This window comes from Neophocaena asiaeorientalis, unplaced genomic scaffold (assembly GCF_003031525.2).
Source record: "Neophocaena asiaeorientalis asiaeorientalis breed wild unplaced genomic scaffold, Neophocaena_asiaeorientalis_V1.1 scaffold133, whole genome shotgun sequence".
NCBI classification, from domain to species: Eukaryota; Metazoa; Chordata; class Mammalia; order Artiodactyla; family Phocoenidae; genus Neophocaena; species Neophocaena asiaeorientalis.
This window is the reverse complement of record NW_020174429.1, coordinates 2496240-2513311: the sequence shown is the minus strand read 5'-3', so window position 1 is coordinate 2513311 and position 17072 is coordinate 2496240. Positions and strand designations below refer to the sequence as shown.

The 17072-nt window shown below is 45.9% G+C and overlaps 1 protein-coding gene across 1 annotated transcript in view; it reads left to right on the top strand.

Moving 5' to 3' along the window:
• The window catches only part of MYO5B (myosin VB), a 373495-nt gene that overhangs the window by 203451 nt on the left and 152972 nt on the right, over positions 1-17072 (top strand). Inside the window, exon 5 of the mRNA XM_024756795.1 lies at positions 11387-11543. Within this exon, the coding sequence (XP_024612563.1) occupies positions 11387-11543 (157 nt within the window). The remainder of the gene's footprint in view (positions 1-11386; positions 11544-17072) is intronic.

Sequence of the window (17072 nt, the reverse complement as noted above, 5' to 3'; positions counted from 1 at the left end):
TTTTGAAGTAGTGGTGAGTGTAAATATTTAATGCTATCTGCAGCAACTGTAATACGGTGTCCGAGTCACAGGTTCTTCCTGTTCTCTCTGTCTTTGACTATATTCTTTTGTTTTCTTTATTTTTTTAAATTGAAGTATAGTTGATTTACAATGTTGTGTTAGTTTCTGGTGTACAGCAAAGTGATTCCATTTTATATATATATTTTTTTCTTTTTCAGATTCTTTACCATTATAGGTTATTACAAGGTATTGAATATAGTTCCCTGTACCATACAGTAGGACCTTGTTGTTTATCTATTTTATATATAGTAGTGTGTATCTGTTAATCCCAAACTCCTAATTTAACCCTCCCCCTGCTTTCCCCTTTGGTAACCATAAGTTTGTCTTCTATGTCTGTGAGTCTATTTCTGTTTTACAAATAAGTTCACTTGTATAATTTTTGGCTATATCCTTAACTGAAGAAAATGTTAAAATTTAGTAAAAACTAAATAAAGATGTGCTTTTTTTTTATTCCATTTAAGTTCACGGGTCCCCCTGAATTGTGTTCATGGGCCTGTTGGGAATGTGTGGGCCCCAGGTAAAGAACACCTGAAGTAGGGGTAGGGCAGAGCTGTCTCCTTTCCCCAGCTATAGGCATTAGCAGGCAGTAGCGCACTCCTTGTAGTGTGTGTGCCTCTGCGTGCTTCTAACCAGTCCCCACTATTATTTCAACTATGTGGCTCTCAACAATGTAAATCCAATTAATGAGGAGACTCTACTTTGATTTCTAGGTGATTTATCATAAGCCATTAGCCTGAGCGTAGACTTAAAGGGTCCTATCGTTTGCAGCCAGGAAAAATGGTTAATAAATTCACACATCAAGGACTGTGTAACCCCTGAGCCTCTGTGTAGCTAATCGTTGTTTTACGTTCATTGTTACATGGTATTAGGCTGATATCAACCATGAATAATTCACTAGGTATTTGAATTTCAACGAGTACCTGAACATATTTATATAGTGACCCATTTAATTAAGCTGTTGAGCGGTGGTTCTTAACCCCAGCAGAACTAATGTTGTAGCAGAACATCAGAATCACTTGTGGAATTAAAAAGCAAAACAAATATCTGGGCCCCACCTCCAGAGATTGTGATCCAGTTGGTCTGCTGTGGAATCCAGGAGGGGGAGTTTCGTGAGTTCCACAGGTGTTTCTAATGTACAGCCAGGGCTGATGAACAAATGATGGTTCTTTGCAGTCAGATTGTTGCCAGAGGCCGAGACGTGCCTGTTGGGGTCTTAGTGCCCTAAACTTCACCCTCTTCCCTGAGCACTGCTTGTGCTTTCCCACCCTTTGCACAGCCTAACACCTCTGCCTAGAATGGCCTCTTGGAATAGATCACCAAGGGCCTGGAATGCTGAAGACGCTGAAGGCATCCCACAGACCACAGTGTCTCATGAGAGGGTGCTTAGCGGGACCTACATACAGTCAAATGAGTGTTTTGGAAGTATCTGTCCAATGGCAATGAGGAGAATGGATTGAGTAGGGGCTAAAATAGGCACAGGAGGACCAGCTATGATGCTGTGGAAGAATCCCGGAGAGAAAGGATGAGTATCATTGTCCAGAGGGCAGTTGTGCGGATGTGCTTGGCTCTTGGGAGACAGTTGGGTTGGGGAGATATATCTGAGTGTGGACAACTTTTGGGTGGCACTTGTAGTCATGAGGAAAGATGAGATCACGTTAGAGGCAACCTAGAGAAATGAGAGGAGATGCTGAAATTGACTTGCAGGGATGCCCTAATATTTAAAAGATGAATGGATGAGGCAGTATTTATACGAGAAATCGTAAAAGACCTTGTATCTTACTGGTAGCTTGGCAGAGAGAGTACAGTGTAGAGAAAGAGGATGAGCTTTAGACTGAAGTGCTCAGATGCACCTGGCTTCAGATACTAACTAGCTGGACTACTGACCAACGAGAAGCCTTTTTTACCTGAGTATTGCTTGAATGTGTTCCTTCACTGCAAAATAGTTTCCAGCACCCAATGAAATAGAGCTTGAAAAGCGTTTATTTGGTTCTGTAGGGTACAAATATGTGTATATCATAGTTTACCCCCAGCTAATGATAACATTAAACAAAATAAATCTGTAAAGTTTAAAATCACAGGAAACATTTGCCTCTGTTGCTCACCTTCATCTAAACCCACAGATTTCTGAGTTTCAAGGTATATCTTCAAAATTAGCGGGTAGCTGCAGTTGATGTGGAGTATCGCACAGCTCAGCTATAACCTGGATCCAGAATCAGAGTTCAGGAATAGCAGGAGGTCTTAAGGATCATCTTCCAGCCCTTTAGTTTAAAAGCGGAGAAGTTGGCACATCCCTGTTCACACCCAGGAGCCCCCCACCCAGTTTGTCTCACTCTGCCCTGCTTATCTTCCAGTGAGGGGTGGGCTTGACTGAGTTCCCAGAGGTTCTTTCTGTGGTGCGTTCACATCTGAGAGGAGACAGCCTCTCCTGGGAACAGCGAGTAAGTGGAAGGAGGTGGATTCATTTTGCTACTACCTGTATCACACTACACCTAGGAGGTTTATAAACAGAACTTAACACTCGGAAGGCCACTGTGAAATTGATATTGAAGTGGAAAAATGATACTCGGGTATGAAATGCACTAAGTACTTAGCTCCTGCCCTGTAAGAAGGTTCAATTTCATCTTAGTAGACACTTAGGACTCTGACTGTTAACCACCAGTTAAGCACTTTTCCATGAATATTTATGGCCGCCTTCTTGAATGGCTTGAGCTCTGGGCTGTGAGCACACAACGCTACCTGGGAGGGTGGCAGTGTAGGACATTAGTGCCTGATGGCAGAAGTGCTCAGGGATGCTTGTCTGCCTCCCTCACACCTAGAGCCCAGGGCCTGCTTGGGCCGTGAGCCTGGAGGACCCCTCACATAGGTGCCCTCCCTCTAGCTGGCCAGGACATATGTCCTCCTTCCCACTTTAAGCCAGCTTTATTGTTGGCTGGCTTCATAGAATCTGTAGCTTGGAGCTTTCTTGCCCAGCCCCTTCTCACAGCAGGACTGTTCTTTCTAGTGCCCCAACTTTGAGAGGGAATCTTTAACTTTAGACTCACTGTAGCCGTATGGCTCTGTTTTGAGCCCCAAACTGCCTCACTGTAATTTTCTGTATCCTTCTCACCTAACTTTACCTCCATCCTCACCTATCTCTGTCCCCAGATCTTACTTTTCCCTCCCCACAGAACCCAGTTTTATTTCCGCCAATCTGATTCTGCCTTCTGCCTGGCGTTACATGACTTCCCCCATTCTCATGGGGTTTTGATATCATTTTGTATTAATATAGTTGTGTTTGTATCCCTAAGGATCATGTTTCTTTTTTCTTGTTGAGTTTCTAAGAGTGTCATACCATATATAGTACTGTCATTTTTTTTTTTAGTTGGCATTGCTTCTGAGATTCATTTTCATTGTTTTCTTAGTCTGTCTCCCAGTTATGAACTCTGTCCCTGGTACTGACACAAATATCTTTGTTCAACAGAAATTCTTGATTAAAAATTCTTTGTATCCCCGTTCTCTGGTGCAGTTCTTTTTCTTTTTTAACCATAGTAGACGGCCTGCATTGTGATGATGGTGTTGAAAATATCATTAGAGGCTAGACAGATGTAGACAGGCAAGAGACAGTAGATTGATTACCCCATTAGTGAATAGAATATATTCTCCTGACGCACCTAAATTTTCAGATGATTTGTTACTGGAGGAAGAAACGATGGAGGGACTTAATGATGTGTTCAGAGACAGGGCATCCTTCCTCCTGCGCCTGAGCCAGGCTTTCCCTCCCTCCTGTTTTGCACCTCCACTGTGTGTCCGGGTTTTGTTCCCACCTCTTCACCTCTCTCAGGGAGTGCCCAATCCAGGGAAAGAGAGTCACACCTGCCTGAGACTTGAGGCCCCTGCTGTCAGCCCCCTTCCCATGGGCGAGCTGGGGAAACTGAACTCAGGGCAGGAGCCACCATGTTTGGTTTGCAGGCGGTAAGTTGCACATCTCTAGGGGGCACCAGACCCTGGCCTCAGCCTATATAGACCACCATACATGGCAGCCCTTATAGGGCTCTTTTCTTGACACAATCCAGGTGCTGGCCTGCCCATCCAAGCCCTGCATCTGAGATTGGCCATCATGGAACTTACCATCTAGTGGGGAAGACAACGGTAGAAGGACTACTAAGTAGATCAGTAAAGTATTAGTAAATTGTATGCTGACTGCTATGAAAGTAGGGTGGTCAGGGGAGGGCTTCTGAAGAAGTGATGTTTTAGCTGAGGAGGTGATGCTAAGCCAGCTGGCACTGAGGACACCTGATTCATGTCTAATGTCTTAGCTGAGGCTAGATTTGTTAGGGGGATTCACTAATGGATGCTTGATTATACATGAAGGGGCTGTAGTGGTGATACAGAGATGTCACAGCATAACCCAGTGGGAAATTGTACAGGGATAAGGAAGCCTGTGTTCAAGTTTGCACTTGGTGTCTTACTAGCTGAGAACTCTGGGAAGATCACTCGGCCTTTCCAAACTTCAGTTTTATCCTCTTTAAAATGAGAAGTCTGGCACCAATAGTCTCATGAGTCCTAAGCGAGAGATGACATGGCCAAGAGTTTTGTACACCATTCGAGCATGATGTGAGTAGGTGGTGGTCATTAATTACAATGAAAAGTAGTAAGGCGTGAGCCGCCCCCAGAATGTGATTGAGTACCAGGCATTAAGAGTTGTGAGGTCAAAGAAGGGAAAATAAGTTTGAACTGGAATAGCTTCAGACAGCTGTAAAGTAGGAAGGAATAAAGAAACAAGCCCTGTGTGGCTTGAGCGTCATGAACAAAGAGAAGAGTGGCACGTGATAAAGCTGGAAAGAGAGGTGCTGGTTCACAGAGGGTATTGAACATGGTCCCAGAGCTGGGATCTTGGAGGCAGAGGGGTGCCATTGGACGGCTTAAAGCAGGGGGAGAGGTTTGATCCAATATTCACGACAAAAGGTCATGTAAAAAGGTTGCCTTACAGGGCTTCCCTGGTGGCACAGTGGTTGAGAGTCCACCTGCCGATGAAGGGGACACGGGTTCGTGCCCCGGTCCGGGAAGATCCCACGTGCCGCGGAGCGGCTGGGCCCGTGAGCCATGGCCACTGAGCCTGCGCGTCCGGAGCCTGTGCTCCGCAACGGGAGAGGCCACAACAGTGAGAGGCTCACGTACCACAGAAAAAAAAAAAAAAAGGTTGCCTTACAGAAGGATGACAGTGAGGGTTAGAAAGCTGCTATTGCAATGCTTGTCAGAGATGATGATGGCTGGAAAAAGGAGGTCCAGAGACGAGAGTGGTCTGTACTGGGAGGGGAATTCAATAGGGCATGCTGTCTGGAGGGAAAGGGAGGAATCCACAGTGACTCCAGGTTTCTGGCTGAAGTGGGTGAGTGGAGGCTGGTGCCACTTACACAGAGAAGGCCTGGGTTGGGGCACGGGAAGTGACGGTGAGGCTTCGGCCCCAGGAACCCTTCAGGTTCAAGGTTGAAGCCAGTGCCCACCCTCCGGGAGCTCTCAATTCATTGACTGATGTGTGGACGCACTGTGGCAGTTAGAACAGGGGGTTCCAGGTGGGAGGATGGTGGTGCCGCAACCGTCCACAGGTGGAGGGCCTGGCCTCTTTGTCACAGCCGGGGCTTCTCTCAGTCAGAATCGGCTGAAGCAGTGCTTTCCTGATGGTTCTGTGTGTGCATTGCTGATGGGGAGGCCACGGGTGATGCGTTATTCTCTGCAGGAAACCTGAACAAGGCAACCCCTCAGCGGGGTGTCCCCGCAGTTCCCGCAGTGTCTCCCTGGCTGATCAGAGCTCTGCAGCGTCGACCTCAGGTGCCTGGACAGCCTCCTTTTCCACTCTCCAAAAATGGGGATGGGGAGAGAGGTTGGCCTTGCTCAGGGAGCTTCAAGTGATTTGGTGGGAAACTTCTACCAGAAGAGCAGGTGGCTTAGCAGCGATTAAATCCCGCCTCTCAGGTGTCAAAGACAGGGATTCAGTGTGAGCCGGGGAGAGTCTGTGGTGCACGTGTTGGAAGCTGGAGAGTGGCTGGTACCTGACCGGGAATCCTGTGCTCTTGCCTGACGCAGAGGCCTTCAAGGGGCTCTTCCTGCTTAGGGTGGTGCTGCCTTCCTGAAGACCGCCTGGGCCTGAGTAACGGCTGGTATTTCACGGCATGAAATGCCATGGCCATGGGTTAATTTTTCTAAATACAGGCAGACCTTGTTTTATTGCCCTTTGCTCTATTGTGCTTCACAGATAATGCCTTTTTTCTTTTTTTACAAACTGAAGGTTCGTGGCAGCCCTGTGTCAAGCAAGTCTATCGGCACCATTTTTACTCACTTCAAGTCTCTGTGTCACGTTTTGGTAATTCTTGCAGTATTTCAAACTTTTCCACAATTATTCTGTTCGTTACCGTGATCTGCGATCAATGATCTTTGATGTTACCATTGTAATTATTTTGGGGTGCTACGAACCACACCCATGTAAGAGGGTGAAGTTAATTGATAAATGTTTTGTGTGTTCTGCCTGTTCCTCCAACCGGCCCTTCCCCCATCTCTCCCCCTCTCCTCAGGCCTCCCTATTTCCCGAGACACAGTATTGAACTTAGGCCAATTATTAACCCTACAGTGGCTCTAAGTGTTCAAGTGAAAGGAGGAGACAGTCGCTGCAGCAAACTGCACTGTGGTCTTGTTTTAAGAAACGGTCCCAGCCGTCCCAGGCTTCAGCACCACCACTCTGATCAGTCAGCAGCAGGACGCCCCCCCAAGCAAAAAGATTACAGCTGGCCGAAGGCTCGGATGGTGGTTAGCACTTTGTTTTTTGCAATAAAGTATTTTTAAATTAAGGTATGTACATTGTTTTTTTTTAGACATAGTGCTATTGTACACTTAATAGACTACAGTATAGTGTAAACATAACTTACATGTACTGGGAAACCAAAAAATTCATGTGATGCTTTATTGGGATATTCTCTTTATCGGGATATTTGCCTTATTGTGGTGGTCTGGAAACGAACCTGCAATATCTCCAAGGAATGCCTGTAAAGGGAACCTCACTGGGCTCAGGAGAAAAGGACTGACTGAAAAGCACATGGACCCAAGTTGTCAGCTAAGTCATGTCTGTAACTCGGCCGAATGGATGGAGCCATACCTTGGCTGTGTTTTTGAAGGACACTGGGTAGAATTCCACACTCATAAATATCTCCCCCACGACCAGCCCTAAGTAATGGAAGTTTGAAACTGAGAGCTCTTCCCCACCCACACTTCTGTTACAATTTTGATCACAGAATCATCGAATGTCAGAGACAGATTAAATCACTGGGGGAGTCCCCGTCACAACCTTGTACTTTACAAGATGCAAAGACAGAGGCCCAGAGAAAAGAAGTGACCCAAGGTCACACAGCAAGTAAAATGACCACACAGGGCCTGACATCAATATGGGATGAGAGGTGACAATGCCTCACAAGTGGCACAAAGCAAATGACTTGAGACTTTAGAAGGCAGAGAAATAATGGCCTGCCGGGCTGCCTGAGACAGGTTGGACTTCAGCAGAAGGGTGTACGTTGAAGGCGATTTCAGGTAGGGGGAAAACCATAAATGGCAGTGCCGGGAAAGTGTGCAGTTTCAGAGACCGACGCGTAGCTCATTTTGTCTGGACTGTAATCCCCTCATCTTATACAAAGCGTAGAGATCGTTTCATATAATCTTGCAGCAAATCTGTAAGATGGGGGTATCCTCTGTAAGGTGGTTAAGGCTTACAAAGAGCCTGCTGATGGCTGAACCAGGACTCAGACAAGAGCCTTAGACCAAAAGCCTGGTGTTCTGTTCTTAGCACCATAATATGCCGACGCCTGTCAAGGGTTTTAGCGTTGGGATGTGCATTGTGGAGGAGTTCAGCTAAGGAGTTTGGACTTGATTCGGTAAGCGATGAGTAGTTAACTTCTTTTGAGCGCGGGGAGCGTGATTAGAGCTGTGCTTTAGACATTTAATCTGGCAGGAATGTTAGGATGAATTAGAGACCTAGGTCCCTAAGTCAAGGTGACCACCTAGAAGAGCAAGAGCAAAGTCGTGAGAGACTGGACTGAGATAATCGGAGGGTCAGGAAGTCAGCTCCCTTGCTTAAAGTCAGACAGCTGACCAGTGCACGTGAGGTTCAAAATCAAGTTTGTATTTACTGCCCGTTTTCTGGTCTTGTGTTCTCCAGTTGAGTTGGAAGCAAAGCTAATGTGGGTAGAACAGACTGAGGATGCTTTTGCACATCATCCCGTTACAAATAGCGTACAGATATGTAACGCGCACCCAGCCACGTAGTAGACTAAGAATGGGAGTAGGTAGGGTGTGCGGAAGTGCAGTAGAACTAAATGAGAATCATCAATTCTAAAAAATATTTTAAGTTGGTCTCAGTAAGGGAAGTTGTTAAACGGTCCTTGTTGGTCTAAGAAGAGTTGAATTTCCCTAACTTCAGTCTTACCGGCATCAGTCTGACTATCCACCAAATTAGCTGGGAGTTAGCACTAATGGTCGTTGCCCAGACTCCCTCACGCCCAAGAGCCTCGAGTGTAAAGATTTGAAACACTTGGGGATGTTTATAAGCTCTGATCATAGTTTGGCCACATATATGCGTTTTCATCAAAACACCAAAGTTAGCTTCCATGTCCTGCCAGTTTTTTGTTTCCCTGCCTTTGATTCCCTCTCTTTGTGAGGTCCTGACACTTTGTTGTCACGTGAAGTAGCCCTGCCTTTTTGCCTTTCTGGCCACTTACACTTGGAATAGCCTGCTTGGCCCTCAAAGTTTTCTGCCTCTTGTGTGGGTCATTCTCTTTCCTGAGCATATGTGACTTTTCAGTCATTTCCTAGTGATGCGCAGGGCAACGCCCGTCTTGACACAGCAAGTGAAAAGTGACAGGTGTCACTGGTCTGTGCCACCTTTTTTTTTTTTTTGCGGTACGCGGGCCTCTCACTGCTGTGGCCTCTCCCGTTGCGGAGCACAGGCTCCGGACGCGCAGGCTCAGCGGCCATGGCTCACGGGCGCAGCCGCTCCGCGGCATGTGGGATCTTCCCGGACCGGGACACGAACCCGTGTCCCCTGCATCGGCAGGCGGGCTCTCAACCACTGCGCCACCAGGGAAGCCTGCCACCTTTTCTGTGCCAGATGTAGTATGTTATCTGGGTCTCTTCGCAGTTCAGTTCCCTCTGTGTGCTGTGTTGCCGCAGGGAGCCTGGCAGCACTCACGACCCCCAGCCCCCACCAATCTGATTAATTCTCTCCTGGCATCCACATGTTGCTCCCAGGGATCCTTATTAAGTTATTTGGACAGTATATACCTCCCCATTCGATGCGGTTCTCTGTGGAGGACTAAGTCTTAGACACAACCTGTGCTCATCCTTTTTTAGGTGAAACATACAGACTTTGAGCAAAACTCCAAACTTGTGGGTATGGCTCCTGCAATTTAGATCTCCCTGTTGCAGATTCAGGTAGTTTTCAAGGTGGCATCAGACTTGGCTCCCTTTCATAGGTCTAAAGCCCAGCTTGGTCGACGCCTAGTCCCTTGGGATGGTTGTACTTCTGAGCAGTTCTCTAAGGAGTTGATTGTGATGGTATTGAGAAGAGGAGGGGTGACACCTGCCCCGGTCCCCAGGGTCCAGTGGATGTCATATAAAACTTGAACAACAAATGAGTATGGGAACCGTAAGCATGCACAGGCTTCTTTAGAGGCCACCTTTCAGTAGGAAGTTTTCACAGAACCAAGGAGAGGAGAAACACACTCTCACGACAGTGGTATCCGAGAACTACAAGGGCTCTCCGAAAGCCACTTCTTCTTGTTCCATCCTCCAAATACTAGGTGAGATTCTATGTAGCTTTTCAGGTAATTGGCTGTATGGCCAGTTTGAAAGATGAGGTTTTTTCAGCTTCATCTTCTCAATAGCATCTACTCGCCATCTGTATTCACTCGAGTCCCTCCCCACTTAGTGATGGTGTGTGAGCTTGAGACTGCTCAGCTCTTCGCTGACCTTGAAGAGCAGCTGAAGGTTAAGGTTTCTTCAGCCCGGCTGCCACACCTGACTCTCCCCCGGGGCCCCCCTTTCAAGCCGGTTTTTGTCTGTCTTTCCAGTTCACCTCTAGTTAACATCAGTGTCATCACACCACTTTTTCAGCTTCTCAGCTGTTGGCCCAGAAGCAAGGCCAACATTCATTCACCTGTGCTGATCAGGTACAATCTACCTGTGCTGATAATTACTGAGGTGGGGCAGGCCGTTCTTTCTGTAGCCAGCCCTGCCCAGGAAGCCACAGGTGCTGGTGTTAGGAGTACTGGGCTGGTGCCAGGAGACCCGTGTTCTAAACCTGACTTCACACTCCTCGGTTTCTTCACCTGGAAAGGAAGAGGGCTGGTTGATCCCTAAGTTGGCTTCTCCTCCAACATAATATTTTATCTCGGGTGTATTCTCTATGCCAGGCACTGTTAAAGGTACTGCAGATCGAAAGCGAAGTGCCTGCCCTCCTCCTGGCAGTGGATTTGTGGGCTAGAGGTAGATGGCTGAGTGTAGCTCTTACAAGCAATTCGTTTCCCAAACTCGTGGCGCAGATGTTTGTTCTTACTCCCTGCTTGAACATCCATGTTCCTTGGAGACCAGATAGGTTGCGTTTTCCATTACTTGTCTGTCTCATATCTGTCTCAAAGGGATACGTACAGATACATTTTATCTGATGTAGAGTATCTGCTCTCTGCCTCCCATTTAGTCTGATTGAACTCCCTCTTATTGCAATCCATAGCTGTTTTATCTAATTTCTGGGAAACTTGAGGCAAGATTAGCCTGGTGGCTAGTAGCATGCCCTTTGTGGTAGATCTACATGAACAAAAATGTTCAGAACTGTGTCTGCTGGCATGCTAGGCTCAAATGCAAGAGGAGAAGAAAAGAACCTTGCTCTTGAAGAAAGTGGCGCAAGATGGGCATGTAACAGAAAGGCGAGATTATGTAACTGAAAGTGTATATTTATGTTAAGTTCTCAGGGGATGTCTTTGGAAGGGAGTGCTCTATGGGGTACTGCCTCCAGAGAGAACTTGGGAGAGTGACCCGACGGCTACATCCCCATTCCCTCAGGTCATAAAATAGGATTTGTAAGCCCTTCTCAGAGCTTCTTTCTCCCACTTTCAGATCTTGTGCAAGCAAGCGTATGAAGGAAGGTGGGCTATTTTTACGCTGCCCCTCACATTTGCTCCTAAACGAGGGAGGGATGCTCCTGATTGGGTTCGGGCCCTTGTCAACAGTGTCACTGGAAGGCGACAGTGTCGTTGGAAGGCGACCGTGCCCTTCCACAGCCAGCGACTGACCAAGGCTTTTTCCTTTGCAGAGATGAGAAGAACCAGTCCATCATAGTCAGCGGGGAGTCTGGAGCCGGCAAGACCGTGTCGGCCAAGTACGCCATGCGCTATTTCGCCACGGTTAGTGGCTCGGCCAGTGACACCAACATCGAAGAGAAGGTCCTGGCGTCCAGTCCCATCATGGAGGTAAAGCCATCCAAATGTCCTTGGCCTTCTTGTCTGGAGTCCCTTCTGCTGGCACTAAGACTGCTTGAGTGTCCAGCCTCGCGTGGCCGATCACAGAGTTCTTGGAAGCCACTCACACAGTCAGCATTCATGCCTCTTCCCAAGAACCCATTGTCCACTGCTGAGGGAAGAATTTCAAAGGTGCCCCTAAAACCACAGATTTGGGAATATTCTGACCTGGTAGCCCAGGTCCCCAGTATTGGATGCAGCGGCCTCTTCATGTTTTCCTTGTTCCTTGACTCTGCTGAATACTGTTGTGACAGTCCTCCCCCATCTACCGCCATCTCTGCTGTGTTCCTCCCCCCTGCTGCCATCCTGTGTCAGCAAATCAGTGTCCCACCAAAACCATTTGATGCTATGAAGGTCTGCTGAGTCAGGAGGGCAGTCTTCATGGCGGTGAGGAGGCCTAGATAAAAGATTCCCCTTTTTCCCAAAAGATATTTGGACGTTTTATCTTTTGCAGGGCGATAGAGTCCAAAGCTTTATGACTCTTTTGTGGGGAGATAGAGTCAAAAGCTATGTGATGACACAGAATCTGTTGAAGATCCTGAGAAAATGTTACCTTTGTTGGCATGGACAGGTCTTGCCTGTCTCTTCACCACCCCGACCTCCCGGCTGGGTGGCCTCAGAGCGGCCGATGCAAGTGCAGGGCCAGAGGTATTTCCAAAACCTTGGGTCTAGCTATAGTAAACGATGTTATAGGGTCAGAACTCCATCTCTCTTTTTCTTCCGTTCCTTATAAACGCTTCATTCTCATGGAGTTGAGCTAAATGGCTGCACAGTCCCTGAGCCAGCTTTGATTTCCTGCGTTTGAAGTTGAGGCTCTTCATTATTGTCTGGGCTGCAGTCTGGTAGGAGTTGGCCCTTCTGCCAGCCCCGAAGAGCCCCCTTGTTTTAGGAAGAAGAAATTCAGTTGAGGCCCAAAGCCGCCAAAACAGCATCAGGTTTCTCTGCACAGCCGTGAGCCCCGCCCATTAAGACACAAAGCACCGGCGTGGTTGGTCCTTCCGATTATTTGGGGGCTGGGGGAACAAGAACCTGCCTGGACCTTCCCAGGTCCCCTCTCTCTCCCCCTTCCTTTACCAAGTGCAGGAGTAAATTGAGTGTCAGTTCATAGGAGCTCGTTGATTATCCAGGCAAACTCTCCTGCCTACAGAGTTGCATTATCCAGAGAGCTTTTACTCTCTGCTCAGTAATCAGACACACGGTGTTCACTAAGAATTAGACAAAAGCAAGTTTTGGTGTCTGTTCTTATATGAATTGGGAAGTGGTCAATGTAGTTGAAGGCATTTTTACCAAACAGATAAAAACAAACAAAAAAACACTTTTATTAGTTTACAGTTGTTCTTAAACTTGACTGTGCATCAGAATCGCCTGGAGGCCTTGTTAAAGCAGATAGCTGGGCACCACCCCCAGAGTTTCTGGTTCAGAAGGGCCTGAGAATCTGCATTTCTCACAAGTTCCTAGGTGATCCTGATGCTGCGGCTCTGGGTCCCACACCTGTTTGAGAACCATTTATTGAATAAATATTAAAAAAAAATAGGAAGGAGTCACTGGAAAATATGGAAGAAAAGGGAATAATCCCTCATCATCCTACAGCCTGCTAATAATTGTTCCATATTTTGGTATATTTCCTTCCAGCCTTTTCACTGAATATTATAGTATATGCCTTGTCCCCATATCATTAAGCTTTGTACAAACTTATTGGCTGCAAACATACGTTAATAGATGGTTTTACCATAATTTAACTTCCTTTTGTCAGACATTTAGTTGGTAGCCTCTTTGCTCATAGCATTTATTCTAAGCCCCAAGGTGGCGGCCTGGCCATGGCCTGGATTCAGGAGACGATCGTGGACTTGAGTCCACATCCCACTGGGCCGCCAATGCACTTAAATGGTGGCAGCTAAGACAGCACTCTGCGATTAGCGTCACGTTTCATCTTAGGTGGGAGTGAGACCAGGATTTCAGCTTTTCCTTTGCCTCGAAGTTTCAAAATTCAGTTCATCTTTTAGGTAGTAAAATTGCAAAGACACAGAGCACCTCTTCTTCTGGAGGTAAAGTACGTACTTATTCTGGACGAAACAGGGAAGGGAAGAAACCTGTTCGATCTCTGGTGACTGAACACACAGTTCTTGTTAGCCAAGAGAGGAATTCAGTGAAGACAGATCACCACGTTAAGCAGGTACAAGACACAAGGGGAATTAATTTTTTTCATTTTATTGTTTTGTTGTAATAAAACATACGTAATATAAAATCTATCACCTTAACCACTTCAAGTGTGCAGTTGAGTGGCATCAAGTACGTTCACAATGTTGTACAACCATCGCCACCATCCATCTCCAGAATTTTTTTTTAATCATCCAAACAGAAACTCTGTACCCGTTCAGCAATAACGTCCTATTCTCCCCTCTACTCAGCCTCTGGTAACCTCTATCCTAATTTCTGTCCCTGTGAATTTGCCTCTTTGGTGTCTCTCATACAAGTGGAGTCGTATGACATCAGTCCTCTTGTGTCAGGCTGATTTCGCTTAGCATAATGTCTCCAAGGTTCATCCATGTTGTAGCATGCATGAGTGCTTTGTGTGTGTTTTTAATGGCTGCATGGCATTTTGTTGCTTGTATGTACCACATTTTGTTTATCCACTCCTGCGCTGAGAGTTGGGTTGTGTCCACCTTTTGGCCAGCGTGAATAACGCTGCTGTGAACATTGGCGGGCACCTGTTTGGGTCACTGCTTTGGGAATGTTTTTTAAATGACCGTGATCTGAAATGATCTAATGTTTTCAGTATCTGTTATAGCTTGAGTAGGCTGGTGGACTGCTGGGGAGGCATGGAAGAAATGTGAGAGCAACATGCACACCCCTAGAGAAGGAGGAGTGTGTACATGAACCAGCCTGTTCTTGCATGATGTCCTGTAAACACATGTTGCAGTGGTTTGAGCTTAAAACATTAAATTTCTAAAGTTGTGCGAATTGGTACTTTGGAAATTATGTGGGTAAGTCCAGAGGGCTCATTCTGTCAAATACGGAGTTTTGTTATCGTGGAGACTATCCCTTGAGCTGTTATTGAGTGTTATGTTTGAGAGAAATGTTGGACGTGAACATGTGAAGGAAGAATTATTGCCAGGAAGAATTCTAGGTGGAATTAGAGTGTTGCCAAGCAGAGAAAGAGCAGCTTCTGCTCTGCCAAAACCCAACTTTTCACAAGTTCAGAGTCTTACTTGGGCCCTCGTGTCAGGAAGCCCAGTCAGCTTTGTGGCTCCTCAGAGGGTTACAACCAGTGCAAGTCATGTTTTAATCAGGGCACAGCTGATTACTGATGACTCCAGTCCTGTCCCGGGGAAGGTTGGCACCTCCCAGCGAAGCAATCAGTTATGGTCATGTCATCACCTCATTATTTCTCCAGGCCAGAAGCTGCAGATGCCTCCTAGGGAGTCGGAGAGTTGAGGGCCGTCTGAGGAGGCGGAATTCCCAGTGGGCTGCGCTAAGTGGCAGTTGTTTGAATTAAAGGTGACTTGAGGGTGGATTGGGGTTGGCTGGGGTGGATTGGGATGATTTATTGTCAGCGCCGGAGCTCTCTGGCCCCATTCTGTTTAAGAGCTTGTCAGCATCCTGGGAGTGATTTGTTCACAAGTCTGCACTGATTAAAAAGATATTGCTAGTCAAGAGACTGATAGAGCAGGGACAGAACCCAGGCCCAGCCCAGAGGGGTCACATGGCTTCTCGGGCTGACTGGAGTGTGCAGGCATACAACTCTAGGAGCCCCAGAGCCTCCCCTCAACCTGGGAGAAAGAAAGGGGGCTAGGGGTACAGTGAGCAAAACTGACAGAAACTAAGACCAGTTACTATGTAATTTTCAGGGTTTGACTTTTTTTTTTTAAGCTGAAGAAGCAAGTAGGCCTACAACTATTAACCTATTCGTACAAGAATCTGCCCCCAACATACCTTACCTTCTCCTCTTGTTTTCTCTCATGTTTCAACACACTCTAGCCATTCCTCACTTGTTGGGGCTCTCACATACCGCTGTCCCTTTGCCTACACTATATTTATAAATAAAATTCCTTTTCCTTCCCCACTGGTAAAATTCTACTCATCCTTTAAGATCCACTTCATCTTACACTTCTTAAAGCGTTTCCTGTTCTGCCAGCATTGGCTAATTTCTCCCTTCTCTGTTTCCACACTGGTTGATATGCATCTCGGCACTGTATAATCCCAATCATATTGAAATGATTTGTTCTAGTCCATTTTTACTTTACTACATATTTGTATATGTATAAACCAGCAAAAAGGTAGTTCTTTTATATCACATACAAATGGTATCATATTCTGTTAACCACTTTGCAACTTGCTTTTCACTGATTGTTTTTTATTTATCCATGCATCATGCTCTAGTTTAGTTTAACAGCTTTTTAGCATCCCATTTATGAATATTCCACATTTTATTTATCTTCCTCCTACTAGTAGACATTTAGATTGTATTTTTTATTATTAAATACAGCCTGCGTTAAACGTTCTTTTGCACACCTACTTGTACACTTGTGTGAGTTTCTCTAGGTAATACCTAGAAGTACAGTTGCTGGGTTGTTAGGTCCATATATGTTCAATTTTACTAGATATGACAAATTCTTCTTAAGAATGGCTGTTGCAGTTTACATTTACATTACAGCAGTGTATGAGAGTTCCTTTTTCCTCACATCCTCATCATTATTTCATAGTATCAAAGTTATTGCCACTCTGGACTGTCATTTTTGTCTACATTTCTCTGATTTCCACTGAGGTTGGGTATCTTATGTTTATTGGTCATGTGAGTTTCTTCCGTGCATTCCCTGCATACAACATTTGTTCATTTTCCAAATTTTAACTATTTGTATCATAACTGTGTCTTTTGTTGGACTGTGGACTCAGAGTCAAAGCCTTGGCTTTTATCATCTATAACAACTGGGTTTGTTTTCCTCATGCATCAAAATGTTTTCTAAGTCAATAAGCAACAACAACAAAAAACCTAGCAAGGGTTTTTAAAAGATAAAGAACAACGTGCAGGTCCTTCACACACGTGTAGAAGTTGGAAGTTCTTCATGCCCAGAGTGGAGTTTATGGGTTTTGGTAGTAATAATACAAGCAACCCCTTTCCTTTGTGGGTACCATTATATACTTTCAAAGTACTTGTAGATCCATTATATCACTTCTTAAAGCAGCCTAGTGAGGAAAGGAGGGTAGACCTTTCGGCAGTGATCTTTAGAATGTTGACAAGCTTCCCCTAAGCTACCACAAGGAGTGATCTCGGATATGATAAAGGTTCTTGTTGCCATTTTAGAAATGACAGAATTTGAATTTTTTGAACTTTTGGAATCGAGATTTTTTTGTTTGAAACTAGATAATCCTTTAGAATTTTACACAAACTGGCCTTTGCTGGTTGCACCGTCCTGATGTTGTTAATGTGTTCCTTTGGCCTCTGTACATCCTTTGAAAGGGTCGTAAAATTCAGAGGCTTGA